The sequence below is a fragment of the Contarinia nasturtii genome, unplaced genomic scaffold (assembly GCF_009176525.2).
Source record: "Contarinia nasturtii isolate CC-2019 unplaced genomic scaffold, AAFC_CNas_1.1 Cnas_scaffold_350, whole genome shotgun sequence".
NCBI lineage: Eukaryota > Metazoa > Arthropoda > Insecta > Diptera > Cecidomyiidae > Contarinia > Contarinia nasturtii.
Genome location: NW_022197705.1, coordinates 2,538,492 through 2,557,886, shown reverse-complemented (window position 1 = coordinate 2,557,886; position 19,395 = coordinate 2,538,492). Strand labels below are relative to the sequence as shown.

Below are 19,395 nucleotides of genomic sequence, written 5' to 3'. Positions count from 1 at the left end.
GGAAATCAATAAAGGGCAAGATGGAAATAAACGATGTCAATATAATATATTAATAAAAATGCTTCTATTTCTCATTGTTATAGATTAAATTTTAAAGTGAAAGTAATGAATAAATAACATGCATTTTGATACTTTCCAGAATTACAATTACAATATTTTATATGTATTTTGGTAAATAACTTTTGTTTTCTTTTCCCAATGACCTTATTAATATCAAAATATTGTGTTTAATCACATGACAAACCTTAATAACACTTCGTCGTTCAATAAAAAATGTATTCAATTAAAAATTGTCTAAGTCGCTTAGAACTGAAAATGTTTCATTTCTGTATTTTTTATTGGTTTACCAAATATTTTACTACTTATTCAATTTGAATCGTGTACTTGTCTCACACAAAATTCGTTGGTTTACGTAATTCGAAGCAGAAATTTCCAAGGCCGCTTTAAAATATTCCATGACGTAATATAACGCCAGTCATTAACAACAAGTTGAATATAACACGTGTTTGATGTGTTTTCATCTTGAGCAATATTTTTGAATATTTCATAAAATCGTTGGAATTCGAACGGTTTAATAGCGATAAACATCTGAAATTTACGTTAAAATTGACTATAAATATGGTTTCTTTTTCATGAGTACAGTCATTAGTGGTATTCATTTTGGTTGAATTTTTCCATAAACAATGAAATTAATCGTGGCAATTTTTCTCGCGCTCGTCTTCGAAAGGGTAAATTATTTTAACTTCAAACATATTATTACATCTCGTACATTATTACAATAATTTTTTTCATCAGATTCTAGCTAATCCAGGAGATCCTGAAATCCTCAAAAAAATTATGACAGAAAAGATAGCTTTGGATAGTTCAGAAGAAATTTTTCGAACTAATCCATTCCAATTTTCATTCGATTTGAGAATTCGAAAGATTGAAAAGAAAATGAGAAAAGAACACGCTTACTCTTGTCTCCTTGAATATCTGACCAAAATAAGAGCCGCAATGGTGAATATAAATAAAAGATTTTCAGAAATCGGAACACATGTATTGCATGAACTCTACACAAATGATACACAATTGCCTATACTTTTTGAAAACGATGAAATGAAGCAAATAATTCGAAGAAATTGGAACTCCACGCCTGCAAGCGGCAACGATTCCCTGCAAGAGATATACATGTGTTTGGGTGAAATGAACAAGAGAATGGCTAGAACTAAAAAATCTATGGCCAATTGTGAAAACTCATATCATGATTCATTGTTTAATGGAAAATTTTCAAAACTAAAAGTAGATATTGATTACGTTTTGGGATGGAATGGTACCTGTCTTGGAGGATTACCAAATTCGATAAACAAATCTATACTGCTACCAGCTAAAAATTTACCAAAAATGACAGATGGATCTGTGCGCACTCTTTTGGAATGCATTCAAAACGTTTACACTACGTACAAGCAAAAGCAAAAGCCAAATTACGATACAATTAATGATAATTTTATGGTGGTGGAACTTCTTTAGTTTGTATTTTTTTTCTAATTCTTCACTGAAATTTAGCCAGATGTTATAATGAGTTTTGCTGAGTGAAATACTTCAATATTTTAAAGTGTTTTTTGTCTTCACTTTTTTCACTCTCAAAATCTTGTTTTGTCAAATCAACAATGTCATGTATATTCGTTTAAATAAACCGAAAAATGAGTTCATAGTTTGAATTTTTATTTGTTTTACTTAAAAATTTCCATACTTGCTCATGAACAGGATGAAAGTGCATCTACACTGTCGGCTGTCGGAAATAAAATGTTTGATATGAAATCTTCAAAACACGATATTTATTCCTCTCAACCTGAAAACATCAATAACATACATCTTTATTTTTATTCTATTATATTATATGTTTTAAAAATCAAAATGTTCAATTTCAGAGAGTCTCCGTATGTTTAAAATGTGAGATGTACATCTACTCACGATTTTAATAAGATTTGAGGGATAAATAAGTAATATTTAAACATAGTGGAAATTTCCAATAAAAAACTATTCACAATGTTGTTATCGATCATCACGAAATATCCGCATATTTGAAGAAAAAACAAACAAATGACAACCGATATTGGGTTTTCCTTTCTCAAACGAGTTACACATTCCAAAGAAGTTGAACTCGTAATATGACTCTCAGTCATGATTCAACGAAACAAACGAAACAGATCTACGCCAAAATCCCGTCTGTGAATGAAAGAAATAAATAACGCAGTAAAATATCAATAGTAATGATCGTAGACCTTTTGACCCGCAAGCATTAATTGGCTATATTATATCCGAAATTTCAATGACATACACAAACATCTAACATCTTATTATAAACCAATGACTTTGCTAATAAAATCATCGATAAAGCAATTATGTTTTACAAAGTGCGATATTTATTTCAATCTATGTTATATTCTCACTTGGGTAATTGTTTCTAACGCACATATTCTAAGAACACTGTACGTCATATATTTCAACTGAAAATCATAAGCAAAAAAAAATAGTTCGTACAAAGAAATTGAATGAAAAAAAAAATTGAACACATATCGCTGATTGTTTATAATATTTTCTGCTCATTTGCATTATCACGTTTCTGTTCATTTGACTTTAATCAAGCATCTCATCCCGGGATTATAAAAACAACTAGCTACTAGTGATGAATGGCAGTTTTAATTCAACATTCAAAGGTGCAAGTTTAGTCTCGATATTTAGTACGGAACAGAAAACGCTGTATGAGCCACAGCAAAAAAAAGAAACAAAGTTCCTTTCGACTAAAAGAATAAATTATTCTAATTATTAATTGTTTTAATTGAATGATAAAAGCAAAAGGAAAATGTGGTCGGTTCTAGTTTTTGTGATACTGTGCCTTCATATTGGCTACGGAACCTCAAATCAAGTACACGATTCACGATCGTAGTAAGTATTTCAATCGAAAATATTAATTCATTTTCATACGTGAACGGCACGATAAGAATAACGTTTTTTTTTCGATTGAGTTGGTAATTAAAACCAAAGAATAAAAAAATCGATATTCAATCGTTGAAATTGAATAAGAAAAGTGACGTCATCAGTTTCATAACAGTAAATTCAAGCATTTTCTTATCAATCGTTTCAAGGTACCTTCTAAACATTAGGTTATCTCAATCATCTCATCTTGTCTGTTGTGAAAATAGAAATGATTTGATTTCCAATCTTTGTTTTTGCAGTCAAAAAGGTTATGTCGGCCAATCGATACAGAATTTTAACAGTGAAAATGGATTCAATAATTCACCTCTGTACACAGAAAATGCACCGTTAGAAAATCCGCGAAATCGTCGTGCTGGTGCACCAAAAAGCTGCACCAAATCAAAGCCATTTGTAAAAAACGCGTTTAAAAAATGTTCGTCCGGTTCGGAAAGTTGTACCGTGCAATGTTTCAACAATTATCAATTTTCAAATGGGCAAACGAGTGTTAAATTGATCTGCAATGCTGGCGAATGGACACTTGAAAATGTCCCGAAAACTGACAAACCCGCCTGTGAACGTAAGGACATTATAAACATTTCATGTTTTTTTTAACTATGTGAGATTTGATATTAACAAAAAACTATTCCAGCTATTTGCAATCCGCCTTGCAAAAATGGTGGTGTTTGTACTGAACCAGCTACGTGCAAATGTCCAGAGAATTTCGAAGGTACTCGTTGTGAGAAAGAGAAAGAAGGTAGCTGCTCCAACGATCCTGAAACACAACAAGCACAAGCTCAATGCAAATCAAATAATTGCACCATTTCTTGCGAAGAAGGTCACACTTTTCCGGATGGTTCAACGACTATGGAAATGACATGCATTAATGGTGAATGGTTACCAACCAATCCCGAACAAAGTTTTGCTCCAACTTGTCAACGTATGGTATTTTTTATGAGTTTATTGTATGAATTGAATTTAATTGCCAATTTATTCAACAGCAATGTGTGAAAATGGCCGTGTATACAAAGAATGCAGTAAAATGAGTGAACAAAGTTGTGGAAGTAAAGCTGAACAAGGAAGCGAAGATGATGAATGTTTTGAAGGTTGTTTCTGTCCATTTGGAACTGCTGAACATTCAGGGCAATGCATTCCAATTGAAGACTGCCCGTGCAATGTAGACGGTAAAATGTATGAACCTGGAAGTGAAATGCAAAAGGAATGCAATACATGTATGTGTGAAAAGGGTGAATGGAAATGCTCCAATAAAAAGTGCGATACAAAGCCAAATCAAAATGCAAGACCCAATCAAAATACAAAACCAAAACAAAATGCAAAGCCAAATCCGCCAGATTTGGATCCCGCGCGTTGCGAAGTGTTTGGTGATCCACATTATGTAACATTCGATGGAAAGCGTTATGATTTCATGGGCAGATGTTCATATTATCTAATGCGAATGGAGAGTGGCATGGATATTATTGCTGAAAACGGTGACTGCCCATGTAAGGAAATTCTTGCTCAAAATTGACAAAACATCAAAAATTGATCAATTTTAATTTATATAAAATCATTTCAGGGGGTCACAATGAGTATGTGTCATGTACAAAGTCGGTGACAATAAGTGTGCCACACAATTATAATCAAAAGTCAATGATTCGTTTGAAACAAGGTGGACGAGTTGAAATTGACGGTATTGATCAAACGCGAAATCTTCCGATCGATGTGTTGGGTGGTCTTATGCAAATTTGGCCCGTTAGTCCAATGGCACGTCAGGTGGTTTGCAACGATGGATTACAAATTCTATGGGATGGTTACACGTATGCTTACATTGATGCGCCCGCCTTATATAGCAACAAAACGAACGGTCTTTGTGGAAATTTTGATAATAATCCAGAAAATGATTTTATGACACCCGAAGGCGATGCAGAAGTACTACCCGAATCATTTGGCGAAAAATGGCGCGTTAAAGAAATCTGTGATGCTGGAAAAGAAAAGAAAACTACTCCACATCCATGTCAACTTAATGTTAAAAATCAACAGCCAGCACTTCAAGTGTGTCAAATGTTGAGAAGTAAACTTTTTGCGGCTTGTCATCAGCTCGTCGATCCAGAACCATATCACAAAAATTGCTTGTATGATATGTGCGCGTGTCAAGGCGACGCCGCACAATGTAAATGCACAATCTTCTCGGCGTATGCAAATGAATGCAGTCGACGTGGCAAGACAATCAATTGGAGACAATCGATTAAAGAATGCGGTACATTTTAATGAGATGATTTCATGATTTATCGTTTTTTAAATCTTTTTTCTGTTAAATACTCACGCAAATTATCAATTTAAATAATTATGTCATAATTAACAAACTAATGAATATGAGAAAAGAAATGTGATTTATCCGTTGTGCAATTGTATTTTTATGCAGTATTTTTTTTTACTCAATTTTTATTACTAATCAATACTAACCATGGAATGGAATTAAAGTTTAATAATTAAAGTAATTATGATTGATATCTTTTATTATGTTTAGCTGTTAAATGTCCTGATGATCAAATATTCGACGAATGCTCTGATCGTTGTCATCTTAGTTGTGCTGATTTACAATCAACAACAAAAAATTGTACAAATGATTGTACGCCTGGTTGTCGTTGTCCAGATGGAAAAGCATTTGATGAAAATAATAAATGCATTCCGAGAGAACAATGTGTTGAAGCAACCGAACCGAGTGTAACAACAGAAGGAACAGAACCGACAACTAAAGCATCGAAACCAAATCGAACAACAAAACCAACCCAAAAGCCTATCAGAACAACTAGACCTACTAAAGTACCACAAACCACGAAACCAACTCAAAAAACAATGAAATCCACCTTAAGACCAGATTCCTTGACGGAACCAATAAATACAACGGAAGCGACTGAACCAGCAGAAACAACTGATGCCACAACTGATGCGACTGAACCAAACGAAATGACAACGTACGCAGCAGAAACAACCGAACCCACCGAAGTAGATAGCACTGAAACAACCGAGTCTGAAAACACTCAAACAACTGATCCAAATGAAACCACCGAAATTCCCGAAAAGGCAGATGAAGTTGAATCTTTACCAAAGAAAAAAGAAAATTCAAAAATGCAATGTGAAAACAAAGGAAAAAAATATAAAAACGGCGATCATATCAAAAATGGATGTAATGATTGCGTGTGTTTCGAAGGGGAACTATTTTGCAAAAATCGATGTGAAACAAACAATGATAAGGATCATGTCAATAATCAAGATGCCAGCGTTGAACAAGACTCAAATGTGGACCAGGATCAAACTTCAAACCTCAACCAAAAACCAAACACCAAGAAAGATACAGAACCAGACTATCCAAAACAAAGTGCAAAGAAGCCACGAAATAATCAAATTCAACAAAGTAAGATAATGAATGAAGAAAAAAATTGTTTTTATTGAAAAATTATTCTTCTTTTCTTCTTAGATCCGGACTCTGATTGCCAAATAGTTCCATTAAATGAATCGGAAACCATTGGTATAATAGACATTGTATTGGAGCCATTTGGGAGATGTGTTAATATTGAACCAATCACTGGATTTGCTGAATGCAGCGGCGCGTGTAAATCATCAACCACATTCAATCGAAGAACATTAAAACACGATGAAAATTGTGGATGTTGTTCAATATCAAAGATTGAAAAGGTACCTTTGTCGCTTAGATGTGACGATGGTTCAGAACAAAGAGCTTTGGTACCCATACCAAGAGAGTGTGCATGTGGAACGTCTTGTGGGGCAGACAAAGTTGAAGAAACCTACTACAGAAACAGAAATATAGAACCAATTGAAAATTCAGCAGAAACAGAGAATCAACAAAATGTCAACAATGCATTGGGATGGCTATTTAATGCACCACGCACTTTTAGAATTAATTTACGTCACAGGGAAATCTAAAGCCAAAACTCTTTTTGATGAAAAAATGTAGCTGGTAAAATAATTGTAATAATTGCATATTTCATTTTGAACATTTATATGAAGCAAATGTTAATCCACGTTCATTGAAATAGTCTCTTTATGAAAGTAAAGAGAATTTGGTTTTAAATGATATTTGCTCATTCGTTATTCAACTGAGTAAAATAATGTTTGAGCGATGAGTGAAAGTTGGCTAGATGGAGTTTTATCCAATTTAATAGTATGTTGAAGTGGAGGAAGCCATAAAAATCTTTCAACCAGAACTCAATAAAGAATATGAAAGCAAAGCAATAAATTTCATTCACATCCGCGAAATACATTTGTTTTATTTGAAAAAAAATTATTTTCAAAAAAAAATATTTCAATTATCATGTCAATGTTCAGATAAAATCAGGTCAAAGTTCTTATAAATTCGGTACATTGTATCAAGGAGTTGTTTCTAATGAGTAAATTTGTATCTTCAGCTCAGCATATGCCCACCCAAAAACGACTCATTTACTCACTATTATGATATCCACACACATTTGCACAATACACTGAAGTAGCCTGTGCGCGCTCTCTTACTCTCTTATTCTCCTGGTTTGTGTATATACAAAAATTCAAATCGCCGCATCAACGGCTAAAAGTGTACACAGATACACAGACATAAAATCGGCGCTGTAAACGAAACAATGCACGGAATGTGCTGAAGTAAACGAAACGAATGAGTGCGAGAGAGAGAAAGAGAGGAATGGATGTAAGTGAGCGTAAACAGAATACAGCTGCGTTTCGATTGTACAAAGTAGGCAACGATAGACAAGGAAAAAGAAATATCAAGTTAGTCGATTGAGTTGAATGGCGTCAAGTAGATGTATTTTTTTTTAATGTTTGGTTGAAACTAGAGTGTGACTTTTTATTTGTTAGAAAATAAAAGAAGAAACATCACATTTTCGTTTGCGCAGACCTTTATTTTTATTTATAAAACGGCTATTTTCTTTATCATTTTGTTTGCGCTTCGTTAATTTTATGTTTGATTGTGGTGTTTTGTTATTGTTTATTCAAAGAATTGGCGACCGAAAAAATTGTGCATTGTGTGTTAGTTGAAATCGAAAATTTGCAATGATGCAAATGTGGTGGTTGATGTGTGCTGAATAAATAAATTGCAATTAAAATGCGATAATCGATACGTTATCGTTTTCATGTGAACAATATCCACACATGAACAAAACAAAAAAGAAGAAGAAAATCGTGAATATTTGGTGAAAAGAAGAAGGTTAAACACGAAAAAAAAATATATAAATATATTATTCTATGATGTGCACAGTGAATATCGAAAAGTGAATGAAAACCATTGAATACACTCACACACAAAAACATGGCCGGTTTGATGCCGAAAGTATTCGAAGAGGCTAGTCTTAGTGGAGAGCTAAGACTTAGCGGCCGAAAACTGAAAGACTTCCCAAAAACAGCAGCCAAATACAATTTAAGCGATACGGTCATCGCAGGTAAAACACTTTGTTTATTACTTTAAGAAAAAGAAAAACCCATCAATTTCTACCAGTTTATACCGAAATGCATAGGTTTGCATCAAACTTCTGCGGTTATTAACTCTAAAACAATCTAGCAGCTGCCTATTTTTGTAACAAATAAAAATTCATCTAAATGCGAAACAAACCACATGAATCGTTTCGATTAGATAAAATATCAGTTCATTCTCACAGGCAATTGTGCTGACATAAAGAATTATCTCCGTTGCAAAACGAAATATGCAACGCACTGAAACGTGATCGCTGTGATTTTCGCATCATCGTTTTTATTGCACAAAGTCCTGCTTTTATTTTTGATTGTATGAGTATGTGTATATTTGCACTGTGTAGTTTATTCCAACCTATACACAAACATCGAATCACCTTTTTGTATCAGTTCAACGTTCATGCTATGAATTCTACACGATGTATCGTGTGTATCTACTTTGTTCATTGTTTCATTCATTGACACTGTTGTCGAACGTGATTTTTGTACTGACTTTATTTATATCCAGTCCTTTATGCTATGTATTCCAAGAACACACCGCAATAAAAAAAAAACTACAAAATTTACCTCATTATACAGGTGTAGAGTTGGCGTCCATACGCAATTTTGCCGACTGTTCGTTTGGTTTTTAATGTGTCGCATAGCAAAAAAAGGTATTTAAATATTTTGCCACCAGCATGTTGTTCAGTAGAACAACCGAATGCCACTTAATTTGAATTTTACGATGAAATATCTGAATTGAATCAATTTTGCCCATAAAAGTTGCACGTGTGTATATAGGCGCGTTCAAAGAACTCTTTCGCTCAGCTGAAGAAAGATAAAACTGGCTATACCTGATTTTGTGTGCGTAACATACATGTTTCAATACATTATAATAAATCAGCCAACACCTTCCGCTCTGATGCAGCAACAATGACAACCATATCCAATTTCTGTGGCACACCGGTGAGTGAACGAGCAAGAGAGGGCAATCTCTCGAAGACACACGGTGCTGACATGAGTATGCAATTTCCATTTTTTTTTTCTTTTTTCTTCAATAAAAAAATGATTTTACAACGACGACTGGAACTGATTTGAATAAAATGAAATAAAAACACCGTTGCGATCAGTCAAGTCAGATAAATGGTATACACAGTGTCTGCATTTTGATTTGTGGGCGTTAAACCTGCCGCTTGAATGCAATGCACTGTAAACGACTTATTTTTCATATTTACTCTTTCTCTCTCTCTCCCTCTCAATCGAAATAACAGCGAAATAGTCTCAATGAAACATATTCATTAGTTGATTTTTTGATGTGAAAATCCCGGTAAAAAACACACCGATTGTTAGCAATAGCTTTCAAATAATAAAACATTTGTCGATGAAAATGGAAAGGCAAAATCTGCCGTCGAATTACGACGAAAAGCCGATTTACTTTTTTTCATATTTGAATTTCTTCCTCTTATTCTTCTTCGTGAACAAATTCAATCATATTCGTTTATGTATTTTATGGTGACAATATATAAAAAAGGTCGCATGATTGTTGTTACAATGGGGATTAAAATGAATAAAGACCCGATCTTATTTTTGATTTCCATTTATTGTACGATTTGACTGTAGTCACTGTTGTGTCTCATTCTGTGTGTGTTCATAATTTGGGTCTCCCCGCATCAAATTCACTTAATGTTTCCGACAAAAGAAAACGAAAAATTATTCGTGATGTTAATCATAATATTTCACCGTCATCGGCCATTCATTTTATGTTGCCGTACATACACATATTTATCATCGTTATGGTGATGCTGTGTGTTAACGGCATACACAATTTCAACCCCAACTTGTGAATTGAAAGAAAAAAATGAATGCGGCATCTTGAAACATGTATTGAATGAGAGAGAAGCGAACGTATGTCATATAATACTGCTGCTGTTTGTGTTTGAATAATATCTGCATTTTCCATGGCGCAGCAGCAGCAATGACGGTAAACTTTAATGCAGTGAGAGACGAACATTGATATTCGATTTTTCCATTAACACTAGAATAGTCGCTCATTGTAATGGGGACTTCAACAGATGTACAAACTTTATAGCATGCATTAAACAAACCACATCCTCTTTCGCTTTCTCTGTCTGCGTATTGAATTCGACACGAGACAAAAACTCTCTTTATTCATTTTCACTACAAATTTTCGGGTGTGTAACACCGAACACAAACAGCTGGAATTGACAAATGGCTTATCGTACAAATACCGTTTCGTATGTACACATTTGCTGCTATCACATTGAAGGCACTTTGGAAAGTTAAATGTTTCTTTTTTGTCGGTGTTTTTAAATCAAATTTCAGTCTGTTGCCACACCAGCACACACACACACACACAGTTCATTGCGATTGGAAAATTCGGTATTTTTTTGGTATAGAATGCGGCAAAGCTGAACACTTTCATTTTCCATTTTCTTCGTTGCGCAAACGTTGCCGCAATTACGGAAAATGTTCCACACAAAGAAACTATGCAAAATGATGGCAATTTTCATATGAAAAATGTTGGTTTTTTTCCAATAGAAAATCGACGTTTCTTCTGACGTACGCACTATGCTACAGGACTCTCTCTCACACACAATGAGAAAATATATCGATCAATTTGCTGAACAAATGAAGTAATTCCCACAAATGAAACAAAAAGACGTTGATACGAGGGGGAAAATAGAAAAAATCGGAGTAGAAACTTGCTGGCAGTATTTTACTCGAAGCAAAGGTTGTATTTTTATCGCATTTTGGTAAAAGGTGATACCGGATTCCAGCTATAAATGGTACAAATTAAATGAAAAAATAATGAACTAGACAAAAATCACATTTAAGAGCTTCCTAATGGCATTGCCAAATCGATTTATCACACCAACACTGAGATGAGATTGTTCATGTTTATTTTTTTCCGTTTCGTTTAAATCATATTATCTGTAGCCACAATTCAATTTCCTGAATAAGATAGTTGCATGAATGATAACATGCATGTCTGTTATTCCATGATAAAACTCGATTTTCCGATGAAATCGAAAAAAAAAACGGACGCAAAGAAATTGAAATGTTGACTCGTTTGAGTGACTTTGTGGGAGAGATAGATACTACTTATCTCGCTTCATACGTATCATTGAATAAGTATAATTGCCGTATTGAAACGTTCGCACGATCCATTACGACACAACGCATTCATGGTGAGTCATTCATTTGCTTGATCACCGCATAACGCAATGTAATTGAATGTATACGGCCATAAAAGGTGTATAGCAGCACATTTATTGATTCGTTTGAGGTATTAGCGGCAAATGTTTCTCTTATTAAAAGCCGATATGCAGTTCTATCGTGTGCATGTGTGTTTACAGCATGAAAGTGAAAATCTATTTAGAATGTCTAATTCAAACGAAAAATCATAAAAATTATAGTCTGACTGGCTACAATCGACCACCTGAAGCATGATTATATGAAAGTAGCTTAAAATTCTTTTTGAGCATTGAAAATTCCATTAGAAACGAGCATGGAGGCAAAAAAAAACCTTGAACAAAACAAAACTACACAAAAATCCACAACAACATTTTTCTCTCATTACACGCGCACAGCGCAATCACAAATGAATCGATAAACAAATGTGGTGTAAAACGTAAACGTTTGGTTTGTACCGTGCTCATACGATGTGAAATGAGAAAAAACTTGCGTGGCGAATCGTTTAGAAAGAGTAAACGAAAACAAAAACAGAGAAAAATATTATCAAAACTTAGTCATGTCGGACCACAATCAATGAAATTCATTCAAATGCTGGTTATGCTGGTGAGCATGTGCTAGAACGAATAAAGTATATTTCGAGTGTCTCGGCTTATTTCTCTCTATTTCACATTGTAAATATTGTGGTTCGAATTGAGCGGAAATTAAACGAAAAAAAAAAAACATGACCATATTTATATTTCTGTAATGATTCCTTTGTTTTCGTCATATTTGCTTCCATAATAATCATGCTATTATTATTTGACGTAAGCACTAAACAATCGCGTTGATATTGAACGCATTCTATCACATCGAACGAATAGTCATTTTTTTGTGTGTGAGTATCTACGAGCAAAAATTATGTTATAATTTTATAATCGTATCAAAAGGTACGTGAAAAATGACGTATTTGTTTAAAATACAATGTGTTTGCAGATAAAAATGGGACGATATTTTTCCGGTTTATTTTTTTTTTTAAATTGCGCTATCAATGTTGTACGAGGCCTCAAAACATAATGAAGCAAAACGAATGACAATCATTTATTCATATTTATATTCAAATCTTTGCTGAATTTCTTCGCTATCAACTAGCTGACATGTTGAATTAATAAATGATTACAAATAATCATACAAAGTCATAAAAGCAATAAATAATAATGGTGATGATGATGGGCGCGCGCAGAACAAATGAAACAGAATTAATATTAATCAGAATAAAGTGTGTGCGCATGAAAAAAATAAGTGTAGCGCATCATTTGATGCTGCGCAAAGGAATCGCGACAGCCTCATTGTTTCAGATGCTATTGTAGTTTCTTTTGATCTTTCACAGAGCGAAAGAGTTAATTTTGAAGATGGGGAAAGAGAGAAGAGAAGGCGATGCGCTAACGAGATTTAGAATGATGTGTAAAATGTTGTTAGCTGTTAATGGCGCTCCATTGTACACTTAAACGAAATACGATTATTTCATTCTTCAATATAAATAAAATGACATATAAAGCATTTCCGTTCATCGCACCGATCCAATGCATGCGCACACTTTCAAAGCCCAATTGATTTGAGTGCCGTCATTTTGATTGCTTACGAAACCAATATAACTATCGCAACTAAGCATATAGTCATAAACATTTGAAATAACGTATTTGCAATAAGCTCGCTTGTGAACGTTATAACTTTTCAAAATCGACATTTTATTACGATGTTCCGTGTGCATTCTATTCGAATGAAAAACAAAAAAATACACCACGAAAGGTAAATAAACTTTGAGATTTCGAACCAATCAATCGATTTCGATGCATATATGCAACTTGTGTGGAAGTTACACAATGATATGTAAGTTTCAAACGCTTTGTATCTCTATTATTTTTTGTTCACCGGAAAACCGTGCGAAATCGACATCTCAGATGGAAACATTTCGTATGGCAATATAGCAATGCCACTAATCACACAATAGTCATACTCATTAAGTATAAAATTGTTATAGCTTGAAACCACGCTTTCCGTTCTCAAGATACGCGCTTTAAGCGTGAAGCCATGCTGTTTTTTTTCCTACTCTCTTTCACATAACACATTTATGGAGTGGCTTCAACATTTTTTTCTTCTTCTTCTTCTTCAATTGCTTCGCATAAAAAAGTATTTGCGATGACGGAATTATTGCCAAAATGATCGTACGCAAAAATAAGTGTACATATGTTATGTGTGCTCATCAAACGGTTGATGGATATTTTTTGTGTCTTCATTACTAAACGGTAATAAATTGATAATTGCAAGCCACGCCAAAACCGGGTATCGGTGGAATTCGACGATTTTTTTTGTCATTGAAATGAGGAATGTCTGCTAAACATTATGGCATTTCTATAGAATTCCGGCAGCACTTCGAATTGAATTTTAGGCCATAAAAACTCGTTTTTTTAAACAACCATATTATGTTTTTGAAAGTTTCTTTATTTTTCTTCCATTCATTTTTTATGAGTTTGGTTTTAATTTTCAAGTTGTAATCGTTATTAGTAAGTCTTATATGTATAATACGACACGACGATTTGATTATCGACGATAATTCAAGTCAAAGACGATCTTTTTTGGTGTATAATGTCCTTCGGGTTGCTTTTCTATGGAAGTGAATGAATCATTGATGCTGAAACTTATCGTGCTCACATTTATATGGCTTGGATGTTGATGTTATGCATTATGGTTATGACTCATTCCAAAGAACAAATACACCATGAAAGTATGAGCAATGAGGCACACAGAAAAAGAAACATGTATTTGTTTGGGTAATATATATGTTCGTAAAGTCATGCTCAAAATATTCGCTCTCGCGTCAACTTATTATGGAAAAGCAAAAAAAAATCGGCTCTTCGATTCCTACTACATTGTGATCTTTGCCGTTTGATTTTTCAAAACTGATTCGAAGTGGTTTCATCCGTTTAGTCGACGCGTTAAGTGAAATTAAATTTATATTTTGTCTACAACATAATATTAAGGAATTCATAATAAGTAAATCGGCTGCGACCCAAAACAAAACTGTGAAATCTGGAAAAGCCAAAGAATATAAGTGTAGAAAATGTTGAGAAATAGAATTTGCCGTCGCAATCCACGATTATGGTGGGGTTTTCATATCATCGCGTAGGTTCAATTCTATTTATAACGCGGTTACAAGAACGACCTCAACATATGCGAGAGACTGGATTCACATCAAGAGCTAAATCGTTGATCTTAGCCTTAATATTATTTATTTACTAAGCGCGCGAATGATGCACAAATGAAAATTGATGAATTTGAAGTGTTCCCCGTCTTTTTTTTTTGGTTTCGTCAAAGTTAATCCGAATATCGTGCCTGATCCCCGTGATATGCGTTCTGTTGCAACAAATCATTTTAGCTCACAAGAGAATGAATAGCACTAATTAAATATCGTGAAAGACATGTTCGGCATTTGTTTTTGCTACGCTGAAAGCAACGAAAAAAACTCAATTATATATAGCCAACAAGTCATATCGAAATACATGCGCATCCAAAACAGATGTGTCAAAAGTCAATTTTTTTGTGTATGCTTCGAATTCCATTGCTTTTGCACGACGGATGCATGTCGAAATTCCAAAAATAATAACGTTTTGAATGAGAGATTCGGCGTATTCTGATGAATTCAAACCTTTCAATTCTCTTTCAATGGAATGATGAGATGGTGATGAATGTTTAACGCCTGTTTTTTTTTCACAAGATAAAAACATAAAGTTTGATGGGTTTTTGCTTTAATTAATTGAAATTTATTCATATTTATTTATTTCGAACATAAAAACAATAACGATGAGCATGAATGCGGTTTTTTTATTAATGCTTTTGATGATGCAAAGTCGATGCTGAATTAAAAATAATTAATTGACTTCATTCTACCTAGAATTCGTGTTATGAATATGGCCATTTGAAACCAAACGCTGAAACGAATGGCAATGTAAAATGATAAATCATACAGTTTTTATGCAATGTTACTATATTTCAGTCGTTGATCCATGCCATTTTTTTTTTCTTAATCTAATAAATTACGCAAATGCAAAAACCGCACGGAGTGTGGTTTATGATGATTTTAAATGTATATAAAAAAAACTATTACGATTGGACTTCCGAGAATATCTATACACTCTGCTTCACTTAAATGGTATCGATTATTTGCAATTTTTCAGTGCATGCTAATCTAGAAAAGTGCTTTTTCAATGCGAATTTCGAAACTATGGTGAATTTTGTTCCATTTAAAAGTCTAGTTGCAATGAACCCTGTGGTTAAACTATCGAATGTCTTGTACAACAGTTTTCTCATCGATTCAATAAAAAAATACATGAGCAAAGCAATTTACGAAGAACAATAGAAAATAGAATGATTATCTTCACCGTGCACGAAGCACATAAAATGCATTCAAATGTGCGGAGAAAAGAAAAAATTAAAGAAGAAAACCTGACATGCATGTCACTGACCCGAATGAATCGTGCGCATAAATAACTAACGTAGCCACCATAAACGAGAGAGAAGAACTAAACAAGCAATGATAATTAGTGAAAATGGAGAGTGTTGTTATTATTGTGGTGATGTAAGTATCAGTCGTAAAAATGGCGTTCTACAAACTTCGTTTATTTGTTTGCCGTAAATTGCGTGCGTTTGATTGACCCACCATAAGTTCCGTACTTCATTATACTCTAATTCTAATTTCAGTTTTGTACTAGATATTTTTGTTTTGTTTATCAAGAAATTCTCTTATTTCTTGCTCGCTCCAATTTTCGTTGCCATCACAACATACTATTTCGTGCCATTTTACGAACGGGTCTTGGAGTTGATGTTGTTGGCATTTCTCTTTTGATTACATCGATCCGTTTAATTTTATTCTGAATGGGTTCACTTCTTGTTTGTGATCGTAACCGTTTCTTGATTGTTGATTCGACGCGTAGCACCGCCCGTTTATGTTTGCTTGGCGGTTTTCCAACATTTGCCAACCGTTGTGATCGTGTGTGTTCGCATTGTTGATCAATTTGCTCTTTTAAAATATCGCATAATGTACGATTTCGAATGAGAACTGCATGTAACTTGCGACTGGCTTTCAAGTGGTCTTTTGCCGATATTAAACCATAATCAAATAAATTCGATAAATGTATGATGCAATTGCGATAAAGATGATTTTTTATTATTGATTCGCCATACGTTTCAATGAATGTTATAACAGCTGCTGGTATTTGTGAATCACTTACGAATGTATGTTTCAGAATAAATAAATTCCATAATTTCATAATGCCTTTCTCGCCATCGTTAACATCGAGAAAGTCATTGATCATTTTGACAGTGTTCTTTTGCAACCAAATTGGATCAGTTTCAGTTTCTGAATCGACATCAATTTCGCTTGGTTTCAACGCCAATCCACTGTATGAATGATAATATGTTCGCTTTTGTACGGTGTCAAAGTTTAAAAACTCTGACATACGTGGTCGAATGCGTTCGGGTCGATTGACAAGTATGGCTGTCATAATTTTACGTTTATGTGGCTCTTTACCACGATATGACGTTCCCAATCGACTGAAAGGATCAAATTTCAACTCATCGTCTCGTTTATTTACAAACACATCGATTCGTAGTTCACCGGTGCCCGGTACATATTTGAATTTGAAACGACCATGGCATAATGTCAAATGCTTCAGTAAAACGTACATATTTGATGTTTTTAATGAGCACCACGGACACTTTGTTCGATCCCATAGCTCCGTTTTTTGTCGATAATTCTTATGAATAAACTGATAGACTAGACACTGAATATTTTCATTTGATTTATACGTCGAAAATCGACGACTCATAATACTTCCAGTTGAACGGCTTCGTGTTAATACACGTCGTTTACCACCGCCACCATTTGAACCATTTACATATTCACCGTTCTCTTTATTCTCATTGTTCAGACTAATTTCACGCGACCATTGTAAATTACACATCATTTTGGCCGGTTTTAAAAACTCTTTGTTGATATCGTCGTCTTCAATTGCGTTCATTGACAGTGATTTTTTTACAAAATGTTTGATTTTCCACATGGCTTGTTTCGGCAATGACATTAGACCGCCATTCGATTCATAAGCGAACGATAAATCATGTTGCCCACTGGCAATCAAACCATTTTGACTTTTATCGAATAATTCCAATTCTGATTCAAATACATAATTTTCGATTGGCATTTCGTCACGATTCCCATAGCCAGTTTGTAGCGGTTTATCAATAACTCTCACTTTAAACAGCAGAACACACGTCGTGATATTCAATAATTCACCGTTTGGTGTGGTTATTTTCAGCGATTCAGTTGGCAAACTAATTGTCGACAAACCTTTCAGCATATCAATTGGATTGATGTCTACTATCACAGATGTTAACTGCGCACAAGAGAGAAGAGAAGAAAAAAAAAACATTTTAAATTATTTACCGAATAATAACATGTGAATTCAGCCAATTTTAAAATAAAAAAATATTCGAGGTTGTTTTTTTTTTCTCATAAATAGAGAATACTCACCTTGTTCTTGGTTTCTTTGTGAAATACTAGAACTTCGGCATGGCGAAAATTGGCAAGCTCATTGCAATGGAAACCCGAAAATGTTAGCGTCATGTAATGTTTTGTGCCTCGTTTTTGTTCGGCCAATTTATCGGCAATCGCATGTAATGTGTTGAATTTTACACTTGATCGACGCCGCGGTTTTTTTGACCGGCATTTTTTCTGATTGACATAGGTCAAACTACGTTGAAGAAATAACGGAGGCTGTTTGAAATAACAAAAAAATGGAAATTTTTTCAACATAAATTAGAATATTCGAGTTTGAAAATTGAAATAAAATGATAATGACTTCACTAAAATGGTGAATTCAATTTAGTGTGCGATGAGAAGAGACGATTGAATGGGAATTTACTAGAAATGACACATTCACTAAAATTAACCAAACAAGGAGTTTTGTTGAGTGGTGAAATTACCACGATTTCTATATTGAGCTAAATGTGTTGGTGACAACTTACATTTTTTTTGCGATGTTCCTCATAAAATCGATATGCTTCGGTTGGTTCTGTGAATGAGAAAAAATACGAACATTTAAAAAAAAATTCATCAAATATTTGATTTTTAATTATTTTACCAGCAAATGCTTGTATGAATAGTTTTTGTTCTTCATCAGCGTTGTCGACGTCCATCTTTTTTTCTTCAAACAGTGGTCTGTTTCTCTGGCTATTGATGTTGCTTGATTGACAGAAAAACAATGAATGTTAAACAATTGTTTGTGTTTGAAAGATTTTTCTCAAAGAAAGTGTGTAATTGTTTATGTTCCAAATGAAATTTGTGTATGGAACATACAACACAAACACATCGATATTTGTTACAAAATGCATCGACACATTTACGTATGTGCGTTTTAGTTAGCTGCCGTATGTCATAAAAGTCAGGTAAAAAAAAGCCTTACAGAAGATTTGTCACCATGTATGCATGCGACTGTTCAAAAGGAGGTTAGATTAGTAAAAGTGACTACACATCTCCGATCGATGCATTCTAAGAAACTATGCATTTCTCGTTGAGAGAATTTTGTTTGGCTGTCATAAAATGTTTTGCCTTTACCTAAATGTATTTCAAATTGGTTAGTACAAAAGTACACGCGCAACTCATGTTCATAAAAAGATGACGAAGAACAAAAAATGTGTGTGTGTGTGTGTGTGTGTGTGTGTGTGTGTGTGTGTGTGTGT

The 19,395-nt window shown here is 34.0% G+C and overlaps 4 protein-coding genes across 7 annotated transcripts in view; 3 read left to right on the top strand and 1 right to left on the bottom strand.

Annotated features, from left to right (window-relative positions):
• Positions 1–641: 641 nt before the first annotated feature.
• LOC116338340 lies at positions 642–1,700 on the top strand. The gene is made up of 2 exons (XM_031763522.1): positions 642–728; positions 796–1,700. The coding sequence occupies exons 1-2, from the start codon at positions 684–686 to the stop codon at positions 1,507–1,509; spliced, it is 759 nt and encodes a 252-aa protein (XP_031619382.1). The 5' UTR covers positions 642–683; the 3' UTR covers positions 1,510–1,700.
• A 990-nt stretch (positions 1,701–2,690) lies between these two features.
• On the top strand, positions 2,691–7,233 carry LOC116338339 (mucin-2-like). The gene is made up of 7 exons (XM_031763519.1): positions 2,691–2,928; positions 3,219–3,535; positions 3,608–3,895; positions 3,957–4,457; positions 4,532–5,212; positions 5,483–6,370; positions 6,434–7,233. The coding sequence occupies exons 1-7, from the start codon at positions 2,846–2,848 to the stop codon at positions 6,898–6,900; spliced, it is 3,225 nt and encodes a 1,074-aa protein (XP_031619379.1). The 5' UTR covers positions 2,691–2,845; the 3' UTR covers positions 6,901–7,233.
• Positions 7,234–7,731: 498 nt separating this feature from the next.
• Positions 7,732–19,395, top strand: part of LOC116337980 (leucine-rich repeat and calponin homology domain-containing protein) — a 38,976-nt gene continuing 27,312 nt past the window's right edge. For 2 of the 4 annotated variants that reach the window (XM_031762991.1, XM_031762989.1), the window contains exon 1: positions 7,732–8,402. In XM_031762991.1, coding sequence (XP_031618851.1) covers positions 8,273–8,402 — 130 coding nt within the window. In that variant the 5' untranslated portion in view covers positions 7,732–8,272. The remainder of the gene's footprint in view (positions 8,403–19,395) is intronic. The other 2 variants (XM_031762990.1, XM_031762992.1) reach the window with 2 other exon arrangements.
• LOC116337982 (polycomb protein Su(z)12-like) lies at positions 15,759–18,902 on the bottom strand. Its single transcript, XM_031762993.1, has 4 exons — positions 18,798–18,902; positions 18,682–18,728; positions 18,188–18,430; positions 15,759–18,050 (listed from the first exon to the last, which is right to left on the bottom strand). Exons 1-4 carry the CDS (start codon positions 18,850–18,852, stop codon positions 16,434–16,436), a joined length of 1,962 nt encoding a protein of 653 aa, XP_031618853.1. The 5' UTR covers positions 18,853–18,902; the 3' UTR covers positions 15,759–16,433.